We start from the raw sequence: 10,246 nt of genomic DNA on the forward strand, positions 1-10,246 counted from the left end.
GCGACCAGCCTGTGGAGGGCTTTGAAGGGAATGGAAAGCCATTCTAGGGGCTTGAGTTCCAAAACAGCTGGAAGAGAGAAGAGAGGACTGGCTTGCAACAGGGAGGCAGCAAGAAGGAGGACAGTGCGAGATTTGAGGCAGGAGATAATCCAAGCAGAACCAGTCTGTGTGTGCAGACATGGAGCCAAAAACAGGTGCCCTGCAAAGCTTTCTGTGGAATAACACAGGAAGTGCTCAGAAGGGCCCTGCTTCTGCTCTTGCAGTTTGGTCTGGCCAGTTCAGATTGGACAGTCTCCCTCAAGAGAGAGATTGGAAGGGGCTGGGGGCTGTGACTGGAAGCGCTATGAGTTTTAGGCAGGATTCCTGACCCTCTTGAATGGGGGGTGGGGGGTAAACAAACACCAAAAACCCAGAGTGGGGTTCCCACCCAGAGGCTGACCAGGATGTGTCCACTTCTCGTTTTTCTCCAGAAGGTGACGAGTGATGATTATGAAGTCGTGTCCAACTCTGAGGAAGCCAACGTCGTGATTGGCTCCTGCAAAGAGCCCAAAATGCAGGTCATGGTTTCACTCACATCCCCTCTGATGAGGAAAGAGGTTCCCACAGACCCAGGCGAGTCTCCAAATGTGGGAATGCTACTTGTTGCAGCATTGAACCTTTATTTTTATTTTTTCTTCTGGGGAGTGGCAGGAATATTAGCCTTTGGGCAGACCTCTGACTCACCTTGGAGAGGTGGAGAGCCAGTGCATCAACTTGGCTTATCTTCTGTTTGGTTTGATCTGAGATCCCACTCACCCTCTCTTTCTTTCACTCTCTCTTTCTGCCCTTTTAAGAAGCACCTTCAGAACCTCAGCTCAACTCCTCAGAGATCTTGAGCCAAGATAAATGTCTGGAGTCCCTGGCTGCTCTTCGCCACGCCAAGTGGTTCCAGGTACAAAATTCAAAGCTTCTCCAAGCAGGTCTGAATGCATGGTGCCAGCAAGGCAGGTAGATGAGGGAAGAGGGTGCAGCTTCCGGATCCACAATCTTGTCATCTTTCTTTCAATAGAGACATGCCCCGCTAAGATAGGGCTGTTGCAATGACCTTTTCTGCGCTGCTCTCGCAAATCCCGCTCACTTTCCCCCTTCCCTTGATTGTTTGGTGGTTACTTGGCTTTGGTGCAGTTTTCCCCACCATTCTAGAAGGTTGAAATGTCTCTCTTAAGGCTTCATTACAGGCAGAAGAAGCCTTAAGCTGGTATATTTGGTGTTTTGGCCCCACCCTTACTCCCTTCGGCTCCACCCACCACTGGAATGCAGCCCTCAAGACCTTCTCTTAATTGGAATTTGGTCCTTGGGGTGGAAGAGGTTCTGCAGCCTTGGCTTGAATGATCCAATCATTCCTGAAGCAAGAGAGGCAGCAGAAGCCAAGGGTTCTTGGGAGTGGGGAAACCCAGAATGGTGAGTCATGCAGCTGCCTCTGGGTGGGGCATTTCAAGCTCACAGAAAGCCCATATTTCATTTCTTGTGGCCCACTCTTTAGGGAATGACTAGTTCAGTTTTGTTTTTTTTTATCTTGGGGGCTGTTTGCAGTGGTTTCTTCTGGAACATTGATCTGAGACGAAGGTGTACTGTTTTGTTTCGTTGTTTGTTTCTCTCCCCGCAAAGGCCCGAGCCAACGGCCTGCAGTCATGCGTGATCATCATCAGGGTTTTGCGGGACCTCTGCCAGCGTGTGCCAACATGGGGTGCTCTTCCAGATTGGGTAAGGAGGCGGGAAAGGGTCCGAATCCCCAGGAGTGAGCATGCACTGCTGCTACGCTCCTTCTAATTAGTGAACTCAGGTGGTTGAATGTCAGCAGGGAATAGAGCTGAATTTGGCCCACCGGGAAGCCAAATGGGGGAAGCATTGTCATGCTTGGGGAACCCATGACGTTTGTTGTGTGAGCCGCCTTGAGAAGATTTTGTTATAGGGCGGCATGTAAATATCATAAATAATTGCAGAGGTACCAAAATAAGACCCGGGTGGGGGGCAAGCATCTATAGAGGATTAAGCATGCTCAAGAATGGTTGAAAATCCAGTGCAGAAAAGGGCAACTGAAATGATCCAGGGGCCGGAGCAAGTCCCCTATGAGGGAAGGTTGCAACAGCTGGGCTTGTTTAGCTTGGAAAAAGGCAAGTAAGGGGAGACATGATAGAGGTCTACAAAATTATGCATGGTATGGAGAATGGATAAGGAGACATTTTTCTCCCTCTCTTCTAATTCTAGAACCCGGTGGGGTCACCCCATGAAGCTGATTGGTGGGAGATTCAGGACAGATAAAAGGAGGGACAGCGTAGTTAAACTATGGAATTCGCTACCACAGGATGTAGTGATGGCTACCAATTTGGATGGCTTTAAAAGGGGGTTACACAAGTTCCTGGAGGAAAAGGCTATCTATGGCTGCTAGTCCTGATGGCTATGTGCCACCTCCAGTATCAGAGGCAGTATTCCTATGTACACCAGTTGCTGGGGAACATGGGTGGGAGGGTGCTGTTGCACTTGTGTCCTGCTTGTGGGCTTCCCATTGGGGCAGCTGGTCAGCCGCTGTGTGAACAGAATGGTGGACTAGATGCACCCTTGGTCTGATCCAGCGGGGCTCTTCTTATGTTCTTATTGCGCCCTTTGGAGATTAGGTGGGACCTTTTAAGTGGTGACACCCTGATTGTGGGACTCCTCAGCTGGCACTATCTACTCTTTTTCAAATGCTTGAGTGATGCGAGCATGCCTATTGGCTGCTTGCACTATGGCTGGTGCAGTTAGATTTGCTTTGTTTTTCGCTCATTGCTTTCTGTCATTCCCCCCCCCCCCCCCCGGTGTATTTTAAAGTAATAAATTCCGTGGCAAGCTACCGCAGATACCTCAGGTTGGCTCCAGACTTCAGGCAGTGGTACTTAGTTGTCCTTGAAACCCCTATGGCTTAACTTGCATCTCCATTTGTCCCACTGATTTCATTGGCAGCTGGGTTTAACTAATGTAGCCTGGATCTGCACTGTTGTGTGGAAGGACAAGAAAGACGTTTAATAAATAATTTCTCCGGGAATCTCTGTGTGTCCTTAAAGACAGCCTTAATTTTATTGCTTTCTGTAAGTGGCCTAAATCTCCTTTCTTGTCTCCCACCACCTTCTTACCCCGGACAGGCCATGGAGCTCCTAGTTGAAAGAGTTCTGACTAGCTCCACAGGGCCTTTGGGTCCAGGAGAGGCGCTGCGGCGAGTCCTGGAATGCATTGCGACTGGAATGCTCTTGGCAGGTCAGTTTTGTGCTGGTGGATAAGCAGAATTTCTCTGCTCCAAAATCTAACACACACACACTCCCCGGGCTGGTCCTCCCCTTAAATTGTGATCGACCAATTTCCCCATTTTCTGAGACCCAAATTGGGGCTCCAGATTCAGAGGCTAAAATCCAGCGTTTTGCATTTTGGTGTCCAAAGTTTTCGGTCTGACACTGTCTCAAAAATGTGGCCCATTCGAATTGGAGGAAAATTTGTTCACTGTTTCTCCTTTGCTGAGCAGCTCCCAGCCACCAGGGGGCGCTGGCTTAGTCACAGCCAAGCCCAAAGGTTTTTTCCCTAGATACAGCCAAGCATTTGCTGAACCCAATATCCTTTTTCATGAAGTTGCTCTAAATGTGCTTCTGAAAAAGGACTTCCCTGGTGCTGTAGCTTTGAAATCATAGATTTGTGCAGGGCTGTGTGGATTCTGCTCAGGTGAGAATCTTTGCTTTCACCTTTAAAAAAAAAGTTTCTAACCCTTATGACTCTGGAGAGAACTTGTGTGCAGCAGCTGCTGAAGTCAGAGAAGTAGTGTGCTGGGGCAGGGAGGTTGGTGTGTGAGTGAGGGGGAGAGGGAGATGAGCGTGCTCAAAAGTACTCATAGCTTAAGAGTTTTATTTTATTTAGTACATTTCTGATCCACCCAATAACTAATGTTCTCTCTGGGTAGATTACAACCAGTTTAAGAAACTAAAACACCATTTTAAAACACAGTTAAAAATATCAAATACAATACAAATATTTAAGAGAATAAGATACAATATAATGCAAAATAATCACCAGCACAGGAATTGTTACAACAACCATAATAATATAGGACTACAGTCATGGCCAGAAATATTGGAACAAGGATAACTGTTTTGGCAGTTGGCCTCTGTCCACCACCCCATCAAAGTTGAAAGGAAACACACCCAGATGGGAGCGAAGTCAGGACTTCCAGCTGTAATGCAAGGGGTTTGGCAAAAGTGGGGCACTGACCATTCAGGAAGGACAGCCAGTGGCACGCACACACCCCCGTCGTTGGGGGCTCATAAGTAATGGAACGAATGGCTGGCAAGCAGCTGCATGGCCAGGGGCGGCCTGTTTCCTGGGTGCCCCATGACCAAGCAAGCGGACAAAAGGCCTGGAGGTGGTTCTGAGGGTTACATTTGCATCTGGTAGCTGTTCACTGGAACCCCAACACGAGGCCCAAAGAGGTGTCCATGCGAGTGAAGGGGGCCATCATGAGGCCGAGGAAACAACATAAACCCATCAGAGAGAGAGCAAAAGCAGTGGGAGTGGCCAACACAGCAGTGTGGAGCATCCTGGAAAAGAGGGACTTAACTGGCAAGCTCAGCAACAGCAAAAGGCCTGGCAGACCACGGAAGACAACTAAAGCGGATGACCCCAGAACGCTGCTCATGGTGAAGAGGAGCCCTTTCACAACACTTAGCCAGGTCAAGAATGCTCTTGCGGAGGTAGGCATGTCACCGTCAACATCTGCAGTCAAGAGACGGCTTTATGAAGGCTAAATACAGAGGCTTCACAACAAGGCGCAAACCACTGGTCACGCTCAAGAACAGACAGGCCAGATTAGCCTTTGCCAGCAAACACCTAAAAAGGCCTGCCCAGTTCTGGAATAAGATTCTTTGGACTGAGGAACCAAGATTACCTTGTACCAGAATGATGGGAAGAGAAAAGTATGGAGAAGGAAAGGATCCAAGCATGCCACATCATCTGTCAACCATGGTGGAGGCAGTGTTATGGCCTGGGCATGTATGGCGGCCAACGGAGCCGGGTCACTGGTGTTTATTGAGGACCTGACTGCTGATAAAAGCAGCAGGACGAATTCTGAAGTGCATAGGGCTATACTGTCTGCTCAGATTCAGCCGAATGCTGCCAAACGGATAGGACGCCGCTTCATATCGCAGATGGATGATGACCCAAAACATACAGCAAAAGCTGCCCATGAGTTTCCATGGCCAAGTCAGTCACCTGATCTCCACCCAGTAGAGCATGCTTTTCACCTACTGAAGACAAGACTAAAGGCAGAAAGACCCACAAACAAGCAGCAGCTGAAGGCAGCTGCAGTGAAGGCCTGGCAAAGCATCGCGAGGGAGGAAACTCAGCATTGGGTCATGTCCATGGGTTCCAGGCTTCAGGCAGTCATTGACTGCAAAGGATTTTCACCCAGGTATTAAAGGCGATCTTTAAGTTTGAAACGACGTTGGCTTGTTCCGTTACTTATGAGCCACCAAGGATGGGGGTGCGTGCATGCCACTGGCTGTCCTTCCTGAATGGTTAGTGCCCCACTTTTGCCAAACCCCTTGAATTACAGCTGTGAGTCCTGACTTTGCTCCCATCTGGGTGTGTTTCCTTTCAACTTCGATGTGGTGGTGTACAGAAGCCAACTGCCAAAACAGTTATCCTTTCTCCAATATTTCTGGCTCTGACTGTATGTCTCTAAAATGCCTGGGAGAAAAGAAAGGTCTTTGCTTGGTGCTGAAAAGATAACAGTGTACGTGCCAGGCAAACCTCTTTCAAGAGTTTCTTCCAGAAGTGGGGGGCCACCACTGAGAAGGCCCTCTCTCTTGTAGCCATCTGCCTTGCTTTCTTTGGTGGGGGCACCCGAAGGACGGCCTCTGAAGATGACCCAAGAGTCCGAGCAGGTACATGCAGGAGAAGACGCACGTTTTGGTACTCTGGTCCCAAACCGTCTAGGGCGTTAAAGGAGGCAACCCCCCCCCCAACTGGTCATAACTAATTGAGGCTCGCTCCTTGGGATTTTTAAGCCCAAAGCAACGGTGGGCAACTTAGGGGGCAGGGTCTTGGGGCCATTTTTGTCCCTGGGCAGCACTCCTGCCTCTGGTGCTGCATGTTGCCCACCTCTGCCCTCAAGTTGTGTGTCTTTGTTCAAAATAAAGAAACTGAATAAGCCAGCTGCAGGAACGCTCCTTGCAGGGTGGGGAGACCAGTGTCCAGTTGCTAAAGAGCATTTGGGGGACATGCCCGTACTCCTCACCCGCCACATGTAAACTGTTGTTATAATCCCTCCTTCCCTTCAGATGGCCCAGGGCTTCAAGACCCCTGTGAGAAGGAACCCGTTGATGCCTTGCGGAGCATGGCCCGCCAGCAGCGGGAGGACGTCACGGCAAGCAGCCAGGTGGGTGGCAACACGCCCCCCCCCCGACTGACAGGCAGAAATGTGGATCCTTCACGTCTGATGTTAGAGAACAGCCTTCCCCAACACCGGCGCCCTCCGGCTGCGTTGGACAACCAATCCCATCATCCCCAGCCATGCCTGGGTGGGGGACGATGGTGATTGTGGTCCAGGTTGGGGAAGGCTGCTGAAGAATGTCAACTGGGGCATGTAGGAATGATTAAGGGTTTTTCCCTGGCGCTCTGCTTGTGTTCAAGCAGCATGAAAGAAGATTTCAGGTCATTCAAGCTCTTGCGCACAGCGTAATGTGTACCCACATCCCCTGTGCCAAGGGAGGAGAACCTCAAGCCCAGGGAACAAATTTTCCCCTCTGGGGTACCCCAGAAGTCCATCTCACCTTCCCCTCCCCCCACCAATCATTTGGTGGTTTCCTGGTTGAAATGCCTCCCCGAAGGCTTAGTTACTGGCAAGAAGAGCTTTGTGCTACAGTAGGCTGGTATCTTTTAGTATTTTGGCCTCACCCCGTTTGCCTTTGGCCTCGCCCACCACTGGAATGCGGCCCCCAAGAGTTTCTTTGAAATGGAATTTGGTCCTCGGGCTGAAAGAGGTTCCCCACCGGTTTTATGCTGTGTGGTGTATGTCTCAGGTTATTCGCACTCTCCCAGGAATGATCCTGCCCTTGACTGTGGAGCGTTCATTTGAACGGCCCTTGTGCTTGGGGTCAGGTGCTTAGCGACTCTCAGCCAGGTGGTGTTCTACCATTGCTTTGCCATGAGTGCAAATTGCAAGTGGGCACTCCTCCTTGTTCTCTTGATATTAACTAGGGCCAGCACACAAAGAAATGTGAAACGTGTTCTGTCACCCCAGGGGCACTCTAGGCCCTATGTTTTGTTGTTGCTGGTTGGGGTTGTATTCCTTTGTTTGTTTTAACAGCAGCCCCCAACATTTCATGGGAAACAGTTTTTGGAAAGGGGGCGGGGGGGCTCGGCTGTCCAAACAGATGGATTTGGCTGTTCAAAAGAAAAAGCCCCAGAAATTAGTGCAAGTCCCTTGCATGAGTTGAAGCAGGTCTTTGGGCACAAATCCTAACCCCAGGTCTCCTCTCCTCCCCCAGCATGCCTTGCGGATGCTTGCTTTCCACCAGATCCACAAAGTCCTTGGTATGGAACCCTTACCGTTGCTGAAAAGTTGGCCTGGCGCACACAGCCGGAAACGGCAATGGGACATGGACAAGGTGACAGAGGGCGAGGAGGACAGGAAGAAGAAAAAGAAAGTGGACGATGAAGATGAGGACGGGGCCTGACCACTGTTGCAGGATTGGCTGAGAGGATGTTCACATGGTGTTACTTTTTTATATATATATATATAAATATAAATATAAATATAAATATATATATATATATATATATATATAATGAGTTGCTGTTTAGTCTAAAATTTTGGTAATTTTAGTTCTTTTTTTCCTCCACTTTAAAAAAACAAACATACTGTAGATTGTTTTAATACTGTGCTTCAGTCATTAAAGGGATTCCATCATTCCATAAGAGTAGCATTGTTTCTGCATCCAGAGATGTACGCTACTACCATTTCCCATCCAAAACCAATCCGCTCTTGCAGCTTGACATTTCAAACAGCCAAACCTCCAAGTCTTGTATTTTTCCTAAGCTTTCAAAATATGTCTCATGTAACATCGAGGGAAGGGCAAGCTTCTTTGGTCTAGCATTTGACAAAGTGCTGCGGCGCAAGTTGCTCTGCTCCCAGGCCTGAGCTGGGCAGAATCCTTGGTCTGGCTTCAGATAGAACTGTGTATAAGAAACACAGAGTAGCTCCCCCCAAAAGAGCAGTTGCCCTGTAATGTGTAGTGCAGGGGTTCTCAACATTTTTTGAGGGGTGAACACATTGGGAATTTCGAGAGAACGTTGTGGGCACCCTCACAAAATGGCTACCATGAGGCAGGGCTTGCCCATTCATAAAATGGCTGCCATGGTGGGCATGGCCGGTCACAAAACACTCATTTCCCAGAAGGCAAACTGGTGAGACTAAAAGAAAAAGTACCTGAGCTGCAAATCATTGAGGGGCAGAACTCCACTTTGCAGCATGCCAGTCCCCACTCCCCCCATTAAAATAATATTTTTAAAATGTTAAGAAATAAAATAAAAGTCAGATTTGCCTGGAGGGCACTAAGAGAGGAGACTGCGGGCACATTAGTACCTGCAGGTGCCACCTTGGAGACCCCAGATGCAGTGCATGTATCCTGTATCATGTTGCCATCATGCTGTGCTGTCCTCCTTGCTCTTGCTCCAGCTTTGGGGACTCCCAGGAAAAGTGCCTTCCAGTGGGCCCCCTCCTAAATCAGGAGGCTTTCCCTTATGGGATTACGTGGTGGTGGGTGACCAGCCAGCAGTTAGGAGCCTAGCCCCTTCTGCACCGACAGGTTTCTGGACACTTCGCGGGTAGCCCTGTGTAGAGGTCCACCCCACATGGACTCTCAGGCAGCCTTAGGCAGTTTCTGCACCTTGTGAACCACCTGCCATTGCCAACCATGATTAGGCTCCATCCCTTGTTCTAAAGCTTTGCTCCTTGAACCTCAGGAGACTGGGCACCTACACCACCCAAGAGGATTAACATCTCAGGGTGAGGGATGACAACCAAAGAGGGGCATGCTGTTTTGCTTCTTGGCTCTGTTCGGTGGGGACTCATTGCGGTTGGCTCCACACTTATGTCTGTCAGGCAACAACTCTACAGGCCCCGCCCCTCCTGCATTTCAGGGCATGAGACTCAGGATGACCATATATGTGGATCCTACAAACATTTTAATAAAAGGCGTCTCCAAAAAAAGTAAAAGCAGGGCAGCCAGTGGCCAGAGACCGGTAACCAACAGGAGCGTTACGATGCGGCCTAAAATTATTTCCACCTGGATAGAAGCTCAGTCTCTCTCCCTTTAGCAAGACTCCTGGTTCAGCAGTTCAGACCACAAATCCTTTCTTGACCTAAAAATGCATCTAGGTTTTAGGAACACAGAAAGCTACCTTACACCGAGTCACACACTTGGTCCATCTAGCCCAGTATTATTGACACTGACTGGCAGCAGTTCTCCAGGAGCTGAGGCAGGGGTTTTTCCTGCCCTACCTGGAGATACCTGGGATTGAATCTGGAACCTTCTTCATGCAAAGCAGTGGCTCTACGACTTAGCTATAGCCCTTCCCCTAACAATAAAGTAGGGTTCTAGTCCTCATTCTTTTGAATAAATGGCAGATTTAAATAAGAACCATAGGAAGTCCCTTCTAGTGAGTCACATCTAACTCAGTATTGTCCATACTGATTGGCTACAGCTCTCCAGGGTTTCAGACGGAGGTGTGTTTTTTTTAACTCTTTTGGAACTACACTTCCCCCCCCCCACACACCCCGGAACTGCGTATTTTGTGTCTGGTTTCATGGTGTGTGTGTGGTGTGTATTATTTTTATATATATATATATATATATATATATATATATATATATATATATATATATATATATATATGTATGTATATATATATATATATATATATATGTATATATATGTATATATATATGTATGTGTATATATATATATATATATATATATATATACATATATATACATATATACATATATATACATATATATATATATATATATATACATATATACATATATATACATATATATATATATATATATACATATATATATATATATATACACATACATACATACATACATACATACATATATATAATACACACCACACACACACCATGAAACCAGACACACACACACCATGAAACCAGACA

The 10,246-nt window shown here is 47.9% G+C and overlaps 1 protein-coding gene across 3 annotated transcripts in view; it reads left to right on the forward strand.

Moving 5' to 3' along the window:
- The window catches only part of LOC146334116 (zinc finger RNA-binding protein 2-like), a 55,218-nt gene extending 46,490 nt beyond the window's left edge, over positions 1–8,728 (forward strand). For 2 of the 3 annotated variants that reach the window (XM_084825189.1, XM_084825190.1), the window contains 6 exons: positions 471–612; positions 834–931; positions 1,648–1,743; positions 3,159–3,270; positions 6,336–6,433; positions 7,545–8,727. In XM_084825189.1, coding sequence (XP_084681315.1) covers positions 471–612; positions 834–931; positions 1,648–1,743; positions 3,159–3,270; positions 6,336–6,433; positions 7,545–7,733 — 735 coding nt within the window. In that variant the 3' untranslated portion in view covers positions 7,734–8,727. Of the gene's footprint in view, positions 1–470; positions 613–833; positions 932–1,647; positions 1,744–3,158; positions 3,271–6,335; positions 6,434–7,544 lie in introns of all 3 variants that reach the window. The other variant, XM_084825188.1, reaches the window with a different exon arrangement.
- The last annotated feature ends 1,518 nt before the right edge of the window (positions 8,729–10,246 follow it).

Source organism: Heloderma suspectum, chromosome W (genome assembly GCF_057233095.1).
Source record: "Heloderma suspectum isolate Gila_16-S chromosome W, 16-S_ref, whole genome shotgun sequence".
In the NCBI taxonomy this organism is placed as follows: domain Eukaryota; kingdom Metazoa; phylum Chordata; class Lepidosauria; order Squamata; family Helodermatidae; genus Heloderma; species Heloderma suspectum.